This window comes from Entelurus aequoreus, linkage group LG21 (genome assembly GCF_033978785.1).
Source record: "Entelurus aequoreus isolate RoL-2023_Sb linkage group LG21, RoL_Eaeq_v1.1, whole genome shotgun sequence".
In the NCBI taxonomy this organism is placed as follows: Eukaryota; Metazoa; Chordata; class Actinopteri; order Syngnathiformes; family Syngnathidae; genus Entelurus; species Entelurus aequoreus.
Window position 1 is genome coordinate 25,241,934 of NC_084751.1, and position 19,983 is coordinate 25,261,916.

Here is a 19,983-nt window from a genome sequence, read left to right on the forward strand (position 1 = left end):
TCCTACCCTCAGCAATCAATAGACTATTTGGAGTATATTAAGAGAAATTAACTTGGCATATTTGAAAAAGTTGATTTTCTCTATTTTTCTTAGGCCGCTTAGCCTTCTTTAGTCTTCTGGCACCCCACAGGGAAGGCTTGCCTCACACTTTGAAAACCCCCGATTCACACAAATATAAACACATTTGGTTTTGAATGAGCATTTCATACTATTGCTAGCCTTGAGGGTTGATTTAGTTCTCATGAAACTTTTTCCCCCCTGTCATTTTAGAGAAACAAAGGTGATGAACTTTCCGACAGGATCCAGAGGATGCTGGGCAGCTATGAAGATGAGAAAAATCCCACTGATCCTTCAATATCCGTAACCTTGTTGCAGCCAAACTTGGATAAGCCTGGCCAACCTCCCGTCCAAGACCAGGACCATCACATATCCAGTCAGGACAATACTATCCCTCCAAGTAACAGTTACACTTTCCAGGCCATGACAGACGTCCCTGCTGCTCCTTCTTCTCCAGACATCCATAGAGACTCACTGCAATTGCCAAAGGGTACCTTCGATCATTCAATGGGCCAAGAGAAGAAGGGTGAGACTTTGCCAGATCTCATGGAGCACGCTAACAATCCTCAGGAAAGGTCTGCTCAGTTTGCGGATGTCAAGCCAATACCTATCCTACATTCCAGTGCTCCCAAAGTCGCACTTGCTAAAGACACACTTGAATCACGTCAAGAGTCCTCAGAAGGGCAGTCAGCTGCCACCGCCGTGGATGTTTCCGCGTTTAACCTACGGCAGTCGCCGGCAGATGCTACCCAGATGCATCAGGCTGGCAAGGGCGGAAACTCCCTCCTTTCACAGAACTTCCCTCCGCTCTCATCGTCCAAGCAGCCCAGCGTAGTTATGACCCAGAAGCCGACGGCGTATGTGCGGCCTACCATGGATGGTCAGGACCAGCTGCTCAGTGGGTCGCCTGAGTTGAAGCCTTCACCTGAGTCGTATGTACCTCTACAGGAGATCCGTAAGGTCGACCATTGCAAGACCAAAGCGCTGCATCAATATTTGGAGGTGAGAACTGTATTATGAAAAACTTAAACGGTCGATTAGTAGACTATGGAAACAACCAGATTTTAAGTGTCAACCATGCGTTTGACACTCAAAATCTCGTTGTTTCCTTAGTGTAGTCACTCAAATCCAGGCTTAAGCATGGGTGGAAAAGGCTTACACTATTGTATTAGAGCCCACTTTTTTAGGTCATGTTTTTGGAACAACACCGACATCTCCTAAAGCGCACCTTCGGTTTATGTGTAGATCACACTGCAAGAGTGATCTTAATAGCCCAGGAAATGTGTCACAGATTACAGTTATGTGCTGCGTGGTCCATAACATAGTAAAACACAACAAGTGCGCACACCCTCTTAATAGATCACCTGCAACATACTCTCTAAAAGTACTTGCACTTTTTTTAGTTTGTGTATGCTATGTAGCACTTGTTATTGGGGATTTTAGTAGATCAGGCCCATCAAACACATCCCCACAGCATGATGCTGCCACCACCGACAGTGAAGCACGGTGGTGGCAGCATCATGCTGTGGGGATATGTTTCAGCGACAGGAACGGGGGGACTAGTCAAGATAGAGGGAAAGATGAATGCAGCAATGTACAGAGAAATCCTGGAAGAAAAAGACTGCTTCCCATCCAACCTGATGGAGCTTGAGAGGTGCTGTCAAAAAAATGGGCAAAGAGGAATGGGGAAAACTTCCGAAAGATAGGTGTGCAAAGCTAGTGGCAATGTAATCAAAAAGACTTGAGGTACTACTGTATTACTAGTAATGGACATGATAAAGCAGTTCCTCAGTATGTTGTTGAAGGTGTATTTATTAAGTGTGTGCCGTGGGTTGAAACTTTGGGCCTGATCTACTAAAATCCAAAATGACAGGGGGGCATGGTATTGGCCTGTTTATGAGCGGTGCCTGGTTTCTTCCTAACATGATGACTGGTATTGACGCCAAAGAGTTCAATCTTTGTCTCAGACAAGTGAATTTTGTTTCTCATGGTCTGAGAGTCTTTCAGGCTCATGTTGGTTAGGAATACACAATAAAGGCCTGATTGGTGAATTGTTGTAGAGATGGTTGTCCTTCTGTAAAGTTCTCCTCCCTCCACAGAGGAATACTGTACCTTTTGACAGGGTGACCCTGGGGTTCTTGGTCACTTACCCTGACTAGACTAAGATGAATCAGCAATTTACAGACATCCTAGAGGAAAATCAAGGCTTCTCATCCACTCTGATGGAGCTTGACAGGTGCTGCAAAAAGAAAAGGCAGAGAGGAATTGGCAAAATTGCCCAAAGATAGGTGTGCCAAGCTTGTGACATTTTATTCAAAAAAACGTGAAGCTGTAACTGCTGCCAAAGGTGCATCAACAAAGTATTGAGCAAATGCTGTGAATACTTACGTACATGTTTTTTTTTTTTAAGATTTTTATTTTTAGTACAAATAGAGTACAAATAATACAACTGTGCAAAGTAATACAAAGTGGTCGCCTGTACGTTATCAAAATAACAAGCCTACCGGTATATGAAAAGTCAGTCTTTAATCATTGTGTCATCGTCTTCCTCCTGCGTACTAAAACCACCGAAATCCTCTTCGTCGGTGTCGGAGAAGAACAGGCCGTAAATAAGCCGCACCGTTGTATAAGCCGTAGGGACCAGAACGAGGGGAAAAAGTAGCGGCTTATAGTACGGAAATTACGGTATTTTAAATGGCAACAGCGGAGTATGCATGTGCATATACGAGCCAGTCTGCCCCAAAACAAGAGAATAGAGAAAAAGAAGGAGCTTATTGACTACGTCAGACTATAATGGCTGACTTGCGCATAGCTTTTCATGTAAATCTCTACCATATATATGGAGATATTCCCGCTGACGTCACTTATGGGGAAAAAACATCACAAATTGGGCAAATTCCAAATGTCTCGTTTAAAGGAAGTATAAAGGAAGGCAATATTGTTTATACATATCTCCACCATGCCTCCATGGTTTGATTTCAAATTTTCGGGATTTATGCAAATCCCAAATACACAAAAACAGGTGCCAATAGGTAAGAAAAGTTGTTTTTTTGCGTAATAGGTAACCCTTAAAGCACAACTAAAAGCAGAGAGACCGCTCAAATCTCAAATTACTCGTAAGTTAAGGCAGTGTTTTTCAACCTTTTTTGAGCCAAGGCACATTTTTTGCGTTGAAAAAATCCAGAGGCACACCACCAGCAGAAATCATTAAAAAAACGAGACTCTGTTGACAGTAAAAGGTAATTGTCGCATAGGACTTTAAACCATAACCAAGCATGCATCAATATAGCTCTTGTCTCAAAGTAGGTGTAACTGTCACAACCTGTCACATCACACCATGACTTATTTTGAGTTTTTTGCCGTTTTCCTGTATGTAGTGTTTTAATTTGTCTTGCGCTCCTATTTTGGTGGCTTTTTCTCTTTTTTTGGTATTTTCCTATAGCAGTTCCATGTCTTTCTTTGAGCTGTATTTCCCGCATCTACTTTGTTTTAGCAATCAAGAATATTTCAGTTGTTTTTATCATTCTTTTTGGGGACATTGTTGATTGTCATGTCATGTTCGGATGTACAATGTGGACGCTGTCTTTGGTCCACAGTAAGTCTTTGCTGTCGTCCAGCATTCTGTTTTTGTTTACTTTGTAGCCAGTTCAGTTTTAGTTTTGTTCTGCATAGCCTTCCCTAAGCTTCAATGCCTTTTCTTAGGGGCACTCACCTTTTGTTTATTTTTTGGTTTAAGCATTAGACACCTTTTTTACATGCACACTGCCTCCCGCTGTTTTCGACATCTACAAAGCAATTAGCTACCGGCTGCCACCTACTGATATGGAAGAGTATTGCACTGTTACGCTGCCGAGTGTAGTGGATTGTCCGAAGCTTAAACAGGCAACAAAAGTAGTTTAGTACAACAAATTTATTTACCCATTATCAGAAGTGCAGGTTGAATTGAGTTGGCCATGCAGACAGACCACATGTTACTCCGGAGTAAACAAGACACACACAAGCCAAAATCACTGCCGAGTTCCGGTCTTCTGCCATTTTTTATATGTCTTTTGTGCGTCATCGTTCCTTATCGAGTGCGTCAATGTCTTTTATCTTTTCCCTATCTGTTCCATAACAACTCGAATCCTTTAGACAGTCAACACATTCTGTAGACAGGTTGGCACGACTTAACATTCACTTTTGTCCCACTGGCACAGAATAGGAAAGAAATCAAATGAGCGTACATTCCCATTAGACATGCAATATAGGTCAAAGGTCAGAAATTCTACTACATACCCGCCTTCCAGGGTCTTAAGACCCTGGACCAAAACAATTTCTGATGTAGACCACTAAGTTAACCACAGATAGAGGCAAAAACCTCAATGTTTTTATACGAGGCAAAAATTCCGTCTATGACCCTCCTTCAGAGCGATCGCTGTTACCAGCCTGCAGTAAAACCATCTCACAGAACACAATTAGTGGCCTACCCTTTGATTTAGTAAAGGAATAACAAATACTTTGATCATGAACATCATTGAACATAAATAGATGAATGTATATAGACTTATGACTGTAAGACATTTGCAAAAATATTTTTCCCGGCATTTGCAATGAATGTAGTTATCAATATTGTTAATTATCAATTGATTTTGAACACACAACTGAATTTCGTATGAGTCCATGTTCGATTAGTGCTCATAGATGGCTCGGTGGTGCCTCAGGCTGGTGGCCTGCCGACACCTCGTTGGGCTTTTGGCTGCCTTGGTGAAGAAAGAGATCCACTCAAACAGTCTGTCTCTGTCTCTTCTTGGGGTGTGGTTCAGTCCATTGGGCAGACTGTGCAATGGCATGTGCGCGCTGGCCGCTTTGGGGAAAACTCGGGTAGAGTTGGAGCTGTGGGGGCTTTGGGGAAGGCTGGGGCTTTGGTCCAGGCCCTCGGCTTGCTTCAGGCCTCCTCGCTGCTTCGGCACTCCCGACACTTCTTTCCACAGCTGCTGGAGTCCCGGTGGACACATTGGCTGGCAACCTTAGTTGTTCTCGTCATCGCTGGCAAGGTGTTGTCTCTCCTCTCGGTTCCTTCCAGTCAGGTATCGGGTGTTGGTCCTGTATTGGCTTTGACCGTGCCCCTCTTAGCGAGTGCAAGTGAATCTGGGGTGGCTGCTTTCATCCTCAAATCTGCACAGAGGAACTGGCACACAAATTCTACATTTTGCAAACTTACCATTTTGGTCTCATGGTCTTTCCACCTTCCTAGGAAGCTGCTGGTCCTGAGAAGTGCTGATCTTGTGACTGAAGAAGATTAACCTGTTTTCTTAAATTAGGTGCCGTTGTTTGACCTAATCTTTTTGGGGAAACCATGTCGGGATATTAGATAATTCACAAAACATTTAATTACTGAATTGGCACCCTCCTTTGAGGGTGGGGTTGCTTCCGCCAACCACTGCAATTGTCAATCTAAATCATTACGTTCTTTTATCCTTGTACCGGATTGATCATATCGATTAAATAAAACCTCAACACGCTCAAACTTGACCCAATCCAAACTCACCTCCCCCCTCTGTCCCTCTCACAGGGACAGTGTTAGTCGTAGTAATAGTAATAGTAGTAGTAGTAGTAGTATTAGTAGTTTCAGAAACATCCAAGAAAAAGAAAAGGCAGCTGATAGCCAAGCGCAGCAAGAACAGAGGCGGAGGACAGGTCATGTTTGAGGTCACTGTTCGCTTTTGCAATAGTACTTTGATATTTTACAACACCTAGTGAATTATTGTGGCCTCAATAATTCACTAAATAGTTGTATTTAATTTAGTCTATCTATGATGGGACAATGCACAGAAACATTAAGTTCAGAAACAGATATGTTCTGTACCAGATTATATCTAAATAGCTACTTTCCATCTGCAGTCCCTGGCTACCTAAATTAAAGGGATCCAAAAATCAAGCAATAAAATTATGACACTAATTAATCATAATAAATATATACATTCATAATAATCAATAATTAATCAAAAATAATCATACTGTAGCATGTAATCAATTATAAGAAAAGTCACCAAATGCCCCTTCATGGGCACATACTTACCATACAATACAACCACACCTTATTTACATCATCACACAAAGACAATACATGCTCTTGTTCACATCTGTCATCATTCGTAAAAATAACCAAGATTTTAACAGCCATACCTCACAATTTACAACAAAAATGCTCTCATAGATAATATAATACTCATTAAATTGATGTGTCAACATAATGCCCCTCTTAGTGACCGTCTGAGCAGCCTTGATTGCTCCAAAGCCACTTTTTAATTTCAAATTTTCTGTTCCTTTTGTTATAACATGGAGAAGGCTAATTGGTCTGTACATGTTCTGGTCTTCTTTATTTCCTGCTTTATGGATTTAATTATAGTAGCAGTTTCTTGACGTGGTAGGGAAAGTGTTTTCCGTTATTGATTTATTTATCAATCGTTGTTATACGAGCAATAATACAATCCTTATATGTTTTTAGGAAAATAGTGTCCAACCCATATATATATCTCTAGATCGTGAGTCTGATAATGCAGCGAAGATTTTGTTCAACTTTGTTTCATTTGTTAATTCTAAAATTAGTCCATATGAGTAAATGACAATTATTTGCACTGATTTTGAGGGACTTTTTATTCAGGGTTTGTACACACTGGATGAAATGTTCATCAAAATTACCACTTATGTCCAGACTGTCTGCGATAGTAGCGCCATTGATACTCAATGTTAGTGTTGTTTCTTGTTTTCTCTCTTTCCGTAAGTTTGTATCTGGTTTTCCATAACTTTCTAATGTTCCCTTTTGCAGCTTTGATTAATTCTAAGTGAAAGTCAGCCTCAGACTTCCGCATAAACATTGTAACTTTGTTCCTCCAAACTTTTAAAATCATACGATCTGTATTTAGACCTGTTATAATTTCTCTTATGAGAGCTGAGTCCTCATGTCTTTATTAGAATCCAAATTGTTTTATTAATCCAATGGTATTTTTATTTTACACTCTTCTTTCTGGTTTTGTATTCGTGTATTTACAGATGTTTTCTTTGATTTTTGTCATCCAATTGTAATTCTAGTAGGGCTGCTTATCATTTGTATCATGTAGAAGCCGTTTATAATATCCTTAAGTTTCTTTCTACGTGTTTTATTTAACCAGTCCAGATTAACGTCCTCCATGACGTTACTTCTTTCATACTATGCTGTTTGAGGATGTCTGAAAATGAATCAAGAAAAATGTCTTTAGCTGTGGTCGGTCGGTATACTACAATTACCTTGAAATACATTTCTGAGGAAAATGTGATTTTAATTTCAACATACTCAAATTGATCTACTTTTAATGTTTTCCCTTTCATAAATCATAATTCCTCCCCCCTTTGTCACTCGATCTGTCTTTTCTGTAATCTTGTCCCCCGGGACATTAATTAGAACGAAAGTTGTTGTGGGTTTTAACCATGTCTCTGATAGAGAAGGTAATCCGGATTAGAGTCTGACAGTAACTGCTGTATTTGTTCAGTATGTTTCCTGTGGTAGAAAGTTTAATAATGCGGACACGTTTGTTACTGAATACTTTCTACAGACTTCTGTCTCTAAGCGACTTTGTGTATGTCATAAGCAACTACAATTATTTGATATGCTTACATTTTGTTTTAGCTCAGCTGTTGTGTAGCTGCTAGCTCTTTGTAGCCTACAGCAGAAATGTCCAAATTGCAGCCAATAGCTATGTTTTTAACAGACAACTGAAATAATTGAAAATGTGGTATTTGCGTATCGGTTCAATCAGCGGCAGCTACGCCCTGTTTTATCATTTGACCTAAATTTTTGGTTTCGTAAGCAGGACAGAGGGAACAATGTGGTTCATTAGTTGTCCATCTTATACCATTCTAATTGTTGTAAGGGTAGTTCACATGAGCGGCCATACCTTGAGTCCCACCATATATAAGAGTCAAAAGGCTCCTATTATGAGTCGTCTAATTGGTGATCATACACTTTGGCGGTTTGGGTGGCAGGACACACGGACGCACCTCAGTCAGCTAGTGCTAGGACAGTTGGAGCAGTCCCCGTCTTCCACTCATTTCTGCGAGGCGTCCCCAGTAGTTGTCAGCTGATGTCGTGCTGTCAGGCAACATCAGGAAGTTCCTTCTGTGCAGTATTGAATTGTCAGGGCACAGTTCGTAAGCAGGTCATTACAAGGTGTGTGCAGGTTGACCACAAAGGAATGCTTCAAAGATTGTGTTGAACATTGTCCGTTGACACTTATGTCCAGCAGGGGTCTGTTTGTATCCTGCTGTTCGTCCTGCTGTCACACCTGTATTTTTTGTGAGCATGTTCTGGCTACAACTTTGGAGCTTGTCTTGTTCAGAGAAGTTGGCAGTCCCCCGGCTGCACATCCTTTCCACCCTCGCTTGACCGTGGCTACCACCCAAGTCCGTCTGTATGGTTTTACGTATTGTTGAGGTTTTTTCCTCCAGAATTTGGAACTCAAAACATGTACACCCATCTTTTTCATATCCTCTCGGTTAGTTCAATTTTGCATATCACGTTTTAAAATTACATTCTTAACTATCCCATTAATTGCTAATCAATAACCTTAATTCAAAGATTATACGTACTACTTCATGTGTATTTAAGTACCCTTTTAATTCACTTAAAGATTATGTATAAGTTATTTTAAACTATCACTTGTCTATCAGTAGGCGCGAGCAAGCTGTCATGCTTGCACTCTGACCTCCCGCTGTGCGTGATACTCTCCAAAACAAAGGAATGTTTTTATTCACGTTTCTCCTTATCTTTCAGCTAAATCTTTTAATCTTTTAACTTTTAACGTCCGCACTGTGTTTATTTTTATTGTCTGCATTTTAATTTTGCTTTTATTTTCTTTCATTTCACTTTGTTGCATGAAAAACGCCACACAAACAAAGCTGCCCCGCCTTGCCTTGCCTGTCTCCGACTGGTTATCCAACTTAGTCATAACAAACACACAAGGCCATGCTCTAAGCGCCATGCCTAATCACGTTCCCCCCCTTTGTTTTTTTTTATTTATTTTTGTTTTTTTTAACTTTACATATCGGCTCTTATTCTAATTATTAATGTAGGCTGTTATTTGTAATTATTATTCAACACTATTCACAGCAAACAGTTGTAAAGTTATAGTTATTCGCATTATACTCTCAAAATCTATAGCTAACTGAAAGCTGTTGAGATTTGGTTTGCCTACTTCATCTCAGTGGCCTAGTGGTTAGAGTGTCCGCCCTGAGATCGGCAGGTCGCAAGCTCAAAACCCCGGTCGAGTCATACCAAAGACTACAAAAAATATGGGAGCCAAATCACCAAAAACGATTCCCCCACCTCCCAGGGGCAATCACGGGGGATGGGCCAAATGCAGAGGACAAATTCCACCACACCCAGTGTGTGTGTGACAATCACCTGCACCCCAACTTTAACTCTAACTTTATTCTGTCATGCCATTATCCTCTTCTAGCTCAACATCCAGAAGTATGGTGTACTGCAATGTCTAAATAAAACTATAAATTACTCCAAACTAAAATGTCAGACTGCACTTTAAAGTTACTTTTATTAAATTAATTTCCAAACTAACCACCACCACAGCAGACATCTTCCTCAATCCTATCCCAATACTCTCATAAATTAGAAAGGTGTTTCACAACCGTGGTTAAGTAGTTATTTTAAGTAATAGATCTCAATATGTAGAAATTAATAAGACTAAATTTGCCCTAGTGTGTGAATGTTGTCTGTCTATCTATCTGTGTTGGCCCTGTGATGAGGTGGCGACCTGTCCAGGGCGCAAAGTCAAATTGTGAAACACAAATTAAAGTTGAATCAAGTGGAAATTGACAGAGTATATGAACTACATTCTTGAGAATAGTAATTGATCATTAATATGTTGGAAGCCGCATATTGAACATATTAAAGAAAAATATCCAAATCCATTGCTATTCGGTATAAAGTAAAACACATGCTGAATAAGCAATGTCTGCACATGTTATATTATTAATTTATTTTTCCATATGTAATATTGTTTTGAAGTTTGGGGAAATGTTTATAGAAGAAATATAGACCCAATACTTAAAATTAAAAGGCTCATTTCAATATTACACAAAGCATTATTGTTATGATCATACCAATCTATTTTTTACAAGTCATAATGTGTTAAATGTTCAGATAATTTAATTTTAAAACAATGGCAATTATGTTTCCGAGTAAAGAACAACAGCCTTCCAGTTTGTATTCTTAGCTTGTTTACATTATGAGGAGAAAACTATCATTTACGGGGGATATTGATTTTTGAAATAGGTCAAGTAAAATAAAATAAAAACACAAATGTATTTCAGTTTTAGGAGTTAAATAATGTACCATCCTCAGTGATGAGCTGAACACATGTAGTTTTTTGTTATGGTTTAAGAGAACCTTGAAAAGTAAAGTTTTTTGAACATTATAAAATATAGTAACAATTACTTTCATCTTTTAACGTTGATGTTCCAGGTAATATAATGTTCAGTAATTGTATATCATAGGCCAATATAAGCTTTGGCTTCCGCCTATTCTTTTTTTTCGGTCATTCTTTTTTTTTTTCTTTTCTTTTCTGTGTGTAAATGTGTATGATTGTTAATATGTCTAATTTACTATTAAACTGCTCACACAAATTGGTTGATGGTTGATTATATGACCAAAATAAACCTATTTCATCTATTCATTCATTATCTATCGCACTCATAGTTTTATTCCATTTTGCATGTAATTATTCCTATTGATTTCTTCCCCTTTCATTCAAAAAACTAAACAAACAAACAATTAAACAAACTTGCAGCTAACCACAATCAACAGCATACCATTTACGAATACCTTCATTTGTCACTTTCTCATCTTTTCTTCACTTTCGTTTTCCTTTACAAACAACATCCTGTATCCATCTCTTCCTTACACTTCACACAATGTTTCTATTTTCTGTTCTCCTAGAAACCATTCACATAACGTAAGGTTATAAACATCCTTTTCCCATATTTTCTCAAACCATCCTCTTCACCCTCATTCTGTTTTTTCACCTGCTCTCTCTTCCTCTCTCTCTCACTTTCTCTCCTTCTCTCACAATACAAACACAATAATCCAAAATAATCAGTCTTATAAAATAATTTTAGCTTTAGATATGATTTAGGGCAGTGGTTTTCAACCTTTTTTCCCAGTAAAATAAAGAAATAAAATACAGCATAATGTCATTATTTTCTGATTTATTAAATTGTATAACAGTGCACCATATTGCTCATTTGTTGTGGTCTTACTTGACTTATTTGGACAAACAAAAAAAATAAGAATAACTAAAACGTTTTAAAAATTAAACAAGTGATTCAATTATAATAAAGATTTCTATACATACAGACAGTTATTTCCATTTAGTTTTATTCTCTATTTGTAATTCTACATGCACCAATGTCACATAGAAATTTGCTTTCTTTGTTATTTATTTACATTATTATTTCTGGTTTACTTGCTGTCTGTTTACTTAAGTTCTCATATTTTGGTCTGTCTTCCTTCTGATTAGAATTTGTTTAACGCTTCTCTACGTTTTGTTTTGACAATGGCGCTGAGTGGCTCTTATCTGTACTTCTTCAGACTCTATGTTTCACAGCCTGCACAGATACCCCTAGATGTTTTAGAATATAAATTTAACTTTTATTTTATTGTGTGTTTATTCCTAAAAAAATTAAAATGTCAATGTGTGATCAATTTATCTTTATCAAATTCAAATTCAATATTAATTTATTTGTCGTATAACTATTAATTCAAAGTTACAATGTGTCCTAATCTATGATGTTCGTGCGTGTGTGTTTGTCTCAACTTCCACACAGAAACTGGATGGATCAGCAGAGCATCAAGGCTGTATCAAAAAAGTATACTAAACATATAAATGAATGATGAATTAAACAATGTTTCAATGTCCCGCAATCCGTATTTATTTATTGATATTTAAACGTGTAATTTTCCATCTATCTATTATTTTACTGGACTTAGCAAGCACCTACTACTAGCACACTCTACAGACCGAGAATAACTGTTCAACCACACTTAGTAATGCCAAGCTAGATGCTAACTTAGCCTTACTATGCCTCAGTAAGCAAACTTTTGCTAACCTAGCCCAATGCTATGCTAACACAATGCTAACCTAGCTCAATGCTATGCCAACACAATGCTAACCCAGCTCAATGCTATGCTAACACAATGCCAACCTAGCTCAATGCTATGCTAACACAATGCTAACCTAGCTCAATGCTATCAGTGTCACTCCTCTTCGAACTAATGCCTCACGCAGCTGTCACTCACACAGCCTCGTCACACGCACACACTCTTATCTCAAAATGTCTCCCAGCTGAGACTCCTTTTTTTTAATTTTTTTTTATATGCATCACACAGTCACTCACACACAGAGAATTTACCAGCGAGCAAGAGCCTTTTTTCCCGTACTCAAAATCTCAGTGTGTAAAACAACTGTAATATCGCACAGTCACAATCACCAGTATAGTTAAAAACAAATTAAAATGACTGGAATTCGCTCGCAGCGCCCAAGAGGGGGAGCCTCCCTGCTTAGGCTGCTGCCTCCGCGATCCAACCTCTTGATAAGCGGAAGAAAATAATTATATGGATGGATCATTCACTCATGTGTTTTCTGTACATAACTTTGTCTATTTTCTCACACGCACACACATAACCGACAATTTCCCAGCTCTTGCAGATCAGCGTGGGTGCGAAAAAAGCGTGAGGGGAGAGGTTGATTTTTTCAGAGGGGAATTAAAACAGATAAGAAACCAGGTGCTACACAAATGTTATTACAATACGCAGATATATATATATATAAATTAAAAAAACACACATTTTTATCCCACAAACCACTCCCCCCTGGTCCGGACCAATATAAACAACTAATGCACGCGTGCTTTTGTGGAATCGGCCGTCTCATTAACAAACACAGGTCCCATCATTACTCGTACAACGGCGATTAACCCATTCAGCGGAGCAGCCCCTGGTTTTACTCCCTGACCAATACACGGCAACAGCATAAAAGCACCATAGAGTCACTGATAATCACCCAATGCTCTACAGTCATCATGTTTTGGTCAGTTCCATACAGTTTCACCAAAGCTTCACCAAAGCTCCACCAAAGCTCTACCATATGCAGCCCGATCAATATCCATCTATACTGCAGCCAATTAAACAGAACGTCGTGACAAATACAGCTCAGTTGATCTCCTTTACCGGAGTCACCAAACGGTCACCCAAAATGAGGCTTTTCCAACGCTGCAGTTTCCACATAGAGAGATATGTCGCACATTCATAGACTTCATAAATTTGTATGGGCCAAATGTCACATCAGTTAGCAATCCCTGCCTTAAATTTAGCTGTATCCAACTCTGGCTAATTCTGATGCACTTGCAGAAAGAAGCATCCTCTGCCAGCAACGACAGAGGATGAAGAGGTTAAGAGAAATTTTTCGTCTCACATAGTCTATGCTTCTACACTCCAAACCACCAAAATTCTATCAACAATCCCCTTATGTTAAAAACAAGAAATCACAAGTTTTCAACAAACACACAGACAAATGATCACATATAAAACAACTCAATCCAACCATAATTTACCCCATTCCAGGTTGTTTTTGGAGAACCTGACTAAACCTATCTTTTATCAAAAATAGATTCAGCAATTAGTCTTATCGATCCGGCTCTCTCCAGGCAGAAAATGTTTACACTTTAAGCAAAACGCTTACCTTGTATTAGATGCGCGCGTGCAGCACACTGTCTGCCTGACAGAGAGAGCGGGAGCGACCTGTAGCTTCTAAACCATCCTGTTCGTGACGCCAATTTGTGTAGTGGATTGTCCGAAGCTTAAACAGGCAACAAAAGTAGTTTAGTACAACAAATTTATTTACCCATTATCAGAAGTGCAGGTTGAATTGAGTTGGCCGTGCAGACAGACCACATGTCACTCCGGAGCAAACAAGACACACACAAGCCAAAATCACTGTCGAGTTCCGGTCTTCTGCCATTTTTTATATGTCTTTTGTGCGTCATCGTTCCTTATCGAGTGCGTCAATGTCTTTTATCTTTTCCCTATCTGTTCCATAACAACTCGAATCCTTTAGACCAGGGGTCACCAACGCGGTGCCCGCGGGCACCAGGTCGCCCGTAAGGACCAGATGAGTCGCCCGCGGGCCTGTTCTAAAAAAAAAAAAAAAAAAAAAAATTAAATCTACATAGAAAAAACACAAGATACACTTTAAATCAGTGCATCAACCCAAACAACCTCCCCCATGCACACTCATCCACACCCACTCACACAAAAGGGGTTATTTCTTTCTGCTACCAATATTCTGGTTCCCACAACATAGACAACACATCTGCAAGGGACACAGTCCCTGAAGCACACATGATTGTATAGGCTGCTGGTCCACTAACATTTTCCTTAATTACTATTTTTTATGTAATTATTTTTATATTGATTTACTTTCTTTTTTATCCAAGAAAATGTTTTTTATTTATTTTAAAAAAGGGCCTTATCTTCAACAGACCAGGTTGTCAATGGAATTAGATTTGTTTAAAGGGTTTTTTAAACCAGGCCCAGTCCAGATAATGTCCAAGTCGGACTCAGCAACACACACCTTCATTCATGTACACAGAAAAAAATTAGGGAACACAACAGATTGCATATAATTTATAAACACAATTACATTTTCAAAATAAGCATTTATGTACAGTCCAGATTATGTCCAGGTCACTCAAATTAGGGAACACAACAACAGATATTATATAATCTATAAACATAATTATACTTTCAAAATAAGCCTTTGAGGACTTCTCATCTTTTTTTTAATGTTTTTTGGCATCATTATCGTTTTCAACCATGTAACTTTCTAAAGTTAGAAAATACTGAATAAATGTTTTAAAGAAAGTAATACTAAGTGAATATCTGTTTTTGGCCTTAAAAATAAACATTTTACCGAGTACTATAATTAAATTGACTAAATCATGATTGTCAAGGAACTCTCCTAAAATAACAGAAACCACATTAAGCTTCATAAACAAACCAATCCTTAAACACATTTTTTCAACTTCCACCCAAAACAAAGACACAATATGACAATACCAAAACAAATGTAGGGTGGATTCAGGCTCCTGACAACAAAATCTGCAATCATCTGACTCTGTCATATTCCATAATTTTAACATTTTCCCTGTGGGTAAGAAGTTATAAATAATTTTAATTTAAAAATAACGATTTTGCACATCGATAGTGGTTTTATAGATTAGTTTGAATATGGCATCCCATGGCAACGGGCAGTCAAAAAAGTCCTCCCATTTTCCATTTGTGTTGTATGAGGCAGCCTTCAAATATTTCTTTATTAAATAAAAATTATATATTTTTCTATTTATTTTAGTTCCTTTTTGCCAACTAGAATTTCTTATTAGAGGTTTACAAACTAATAATTTAGTAGTTCCATAATTAATTATTTGTTTCCATCTTTTCCCAATTACTCCAGTTAGTTGATAAAATGAAAAGCTTGAGCAAGCATCACCATACATAGCTCTAAATTCATCATACTTCATAATTTTACCATTCTCATTGATAATATCATTGACAAAAATGATTCCTCTTTCAAACATATTTTTCCAAAAGAAAGGCTTTCCACCTATTACAATATTAGAGTTCATCCATATTAACTGCTGCAAAATATTGTCTCTTTTTTCTGGCACATAAAATTGAAAACACCACTATGAGTGGATTGTTTCCTTTATGAACCCCGCCATGTTTCCCAGCAGACTCTCTGGGAGGGGATCACTTGTAAAAAAGGATACAATTTCTTTTGATACAGTACATGTTTTTTGTCCAACAGGACATTTGTGTACCACTCAATGTTTAAATACATCTCTGGAACAATTGATGCTTTTAAAGACAGACACATAGCTTCAAGGTTGAGAAGTTTCAGGCCCCCATATTCATACTCTTTGTACAAAACCTTTCTTTTAATCTTTTCTGGTTTGCCGTTCCAGACAAAATCGAAGACCCTCCGCTCATAAATCTTAAAAAAGTTTTGTGATGGAGCTGGTAATGACAAAAACAAATAAATAAATTGAGGAATAATTAACGAGTTGGCAATAGACATTTTACCATACAAGGTTAGGGATTTCCCTTTCCATAATTGCATAATTTTGTCCAGCTTTCTTAGTCGATTATCATAATTTACTGAGCCTAGATCTTCCAGATTTTCTGGGACAACAACACCAAGTATGTTAACTGGTCCATCTGTCCACAAAACAGGCACTTTGCATTCCATTCGAAAGGACGTTCCCTTTAGATTTCTGATCCTTAACATTTTACATTTATCATAATTAAGCTTAAGGCCAGATTGCTGTGAAAATATGTCCAAAAGATTAAGAAGGTTCCGCAAACAATGAGGAAAAATCTTATCTTTGTGAATCAGCCTTTTCTGACATGAACTTCATCAAGAACAAACACAGAACACGCCTCACTGATGCACATCTGCAAGACTCACTCAGAGTTGCAGTGTCAAGTTACACACCAGAGTACAACACACTAGTTAACAGCATGCAATGCCAGGCTTCCCACTAACTGACAAAGAAACAGATAACAGATTTGGTGTCCAGTTCAAAGTGTGACATGATTTAAAAATTTGAGAGTTTACTTTTGTATTTTACATGAGTTATTATTTGTACAAACATGGTGCAAAGTAATTCATGATTTGTTAAAAAATGTTAGTGGCTAGCTAGTTAAAATGGGATATTGTGATTTCACAAGACTGTCTTAGAAGTGATCATTTGAAAATGTTCAATTTGAAAAATGTGCACTTAGAGAAAATATAAAAATAAAGTGTTGCATATTGATATTTATCTGTTTCAATATATATTTATTGTGAGAAATCATTAAGATGATCAGTGTTTCCACAAAGATAGATATCATTAATTACTAATAATAACAGAGTTAAAGGTAAATTGAGCAAATTGGCTACTTCTGGCAATTTATTTAAGTGTGTATCTAACTGGTAGCCCTTCGCATTAATCAGTACCCAAGAAGTAGCCCTTGGTTTCAAAAAGGTTGGTGACCCCTGCTTTAGACAGTCAACACATTCTGTAGACAGGTTGGCACGACTTAACATTCACTTTTGTCCCACTGGCACAGAATAGGAAAGAAATCAATTGAGCGTACATTCCCATTAGACATGCAATATAGGTCAAAGGTCAGAAATTCTACTACACGAGATCTAGACAGCACCGACCACTCAACAACAACACTATATTTGCAGACTATAATTACTGGTTTGCAAAAAATATTTTTTACCCAAATAAGTGAAATTAGATAATCTCTCACAGCACACCAGACTGTATCTCACGGCACAGTGGCTGAAAAACACGAAGTTAAGGGACTTGTGTTTAGAGCTGTGTGCTAAATTGTGTGTTTGCGCGCGTGTGAGTGTGTGCGTGTGTGTGTTTGAGCGTGTGGGTGTGACCTCTGCGTTCTACTATGACGTGACTCACGTGCTGTGAAACAATAAACAAGCTTTGTCACCAATTGACATAAGTGGGCCGTGGACTATCTCTCAAAGACTGTCAAGGGAAAACAGAGAAAGGCATTTACAACAATGAGGACTGCAGTGTGTTGACACAGAGTTTATATGGTGTGTAAGTGACGCTGCCGCCCGCGCATTGTGTCACATTTGTGGGTTGAACGTCATCAGGAATTTTTTTTTTTTTAGTCGGGGCTATACCTAGTGGTGAAGATTTTACTCTGGTCTTTTGAAATGTTTACTTTGGCCTGTAACAGAAAGACCACGTGATTGGACATATGTTGTGCAATGCAAGGCTTTTGTCTTTGGTTAGTTCAATAATCAGGTGACCTCTTGCCTGATATGAAGTAGACAACATGGTGTTTTTTTCTATTAAGTGTGTCACCAAGTAAGAGTGCGAAGTGTGTAACTTTTGTTGTCCAATACAACTACACTACAAATCAATAAACCTTGGTTGAGGAATGATAAGGGCTCCAACTACTGTCATATCTCCCGATCTGACTTTTTGACCTTAAAGTACTTCAAGTTAAATATTAACACTGACTTTTCTCTGATATAGACAAAGAAGTCTGTTTGGTCTTCTTTAATAAGGCTCTCTTTACTACGTATTCTTTAATTATGGTATGGTTTGTCATATATTCTGCACTCATTTATTAGTATTACAATGTTTCGGCCAATTTGTATGAATGTTTTTAGAAATGTATTTACATAACAATGTATCTATTTATTAGTGATTATTACGGACTAAGCTATGGTAGCTCCATGTTAAACACAGAAAGTAAACAAATTGTCATTAACTGCTGAGTCAGCAGAAAAAGGGTAGGATTACATGTACTGTTTCCTCCTACCACATTTGGGACATGTTGGATTGTGGGAAGTTTAAACCTGCAATGAACTTAAATTTTTCTTTGTAGACGAGGGCAAATGAAACACTGCGTGTTGAAGACATTTTAAAGGTAAGATTATAGTTGTCTCTTTCCATTATTATTGTTATCAAGAGCTCTACAACAAGTTTATATTTATTGTTGTGTTTGTAGGAGATGGCTCATTACTGGCCGCCCCTTTTGACAGCCATACACATTTCTAATAAATCTGACGTACCCCCAACTAAGGTAAGGCCCCTCTGTCACGATCTTGTGTGTATAAAAAAACATTACAATTAACCAATTTACTAATTTAAAAGTGTAGGGTGACTTTATTCTAAATTTAAAACAAGTTCTTGTGGTCTAGATCAGTGATTCTCACACTGCGGTACACGTACCACTAGTTGCACGCCAAAGAATGTAAAATACATTTAATTTGATCCATTGTTTAAGTAGTGTTTTATTTTCCTGTATAAAAACACAATGTTACTGTTCAAACTGTGTGTAATTTTACAGTGGTCAAAATATTTAATATACAAACCCCGTTTCCATACGAGTTGGGAAATTGTGTTGGATGTAAATATAAACGGAATACAATGATTTGCGAATCATTTTCAACCCATATTCAGTTGAATATGCTACAAAGACAACATATTTGATGTTCAAACTGATAAACGTTTTTTTTTTTTTGCAAATAATCATTAACTTTAGAATTTGATGCCAGCAACACGTGACAAAGAAGTTGGGAAAGGTGGCAATAAATACTGATAAAGTTGAGCAATGCTCATCAAACACTTGTTTGGAACATCCCACAGGTGAACAGGCAAATTGGGAACATGTGGGTGCCATGATTGGGTATAAAAGTAGATTCCATGAAATGCTCAGTCATTCACAAACAACAATGGGGCGAGGGTCACCACTTTGTCAACAATTGCGTGAGCAAATTGTTGAACAGTTTAAGAAAAACCTTTCTCAACCAGCTATTGCAAGGAATTTAGGGATTTCACCATCTACGGTCCGTAATATCATCAAAGGTTTCAGAGAATCTGGAGAAATCACTGCATGTAAGCAGCTAAGCCTGTGACCTTCGATCCCTCAGGCTGAACTTCATCAACAAGGGACATCATTGTGTAAATGATATCACCACATGGGCTCAGGAACACTTCAGAAACCCACTGTCAGTAACTACAGTTGGTCGCTACATCTGTAAGTGCAAGTTAAAACTCTCCTATGCAAGGCGAAAACCGTTTATCAACAACACTCAGAAACGCCGTCGGCTTCGCTGGGCCTGAACTCATCTAAGATGGACTGATACAAAGTGGAAAAGTGTTCTGTGGTCTGACGAGTCCACATTTCAAATTGTTTTTGGAAACTGTGGACGTCGTGTCCTCTGGACCAAAGAGGAAAAGAACCATCCGGATTGTTATAGGCGCAAAGTTGAAAAGCCAGCATCTGTGATGATATGGAGGTGTATTAGTGCC

The 19,983-nt window shown here is 38.2% G+C and overlaps 1 protein-coding gene across 1 annotated transcript in view; it reads left to right on the plus strand.

Moving 5' to 3' along the window:
• aff1 (AF4/FMR2 family, member 1) overlaps positions 1–19,983 on the plus strand; it is a 65,877-nt gene that overhangs the window by 25,120 nt on the left and 20,774 nt on the right. The window contains exons 3-5 of the mRNA XM_062031264.1: positions 271–1,059; positions 18,554–18,595; positions 18,677–18,751. Of these exons, the coding sequence (XP_061887248.1) occupies positions 271–1,059; positions 18,554–18,595; positions 18,677–18,751 (906 nt within the window). The remainder of the gene's footprint in view (positions 1–270; positions 1,060–18,553; positions 18,596–18,676; positions 18,752–19,983) is intronic.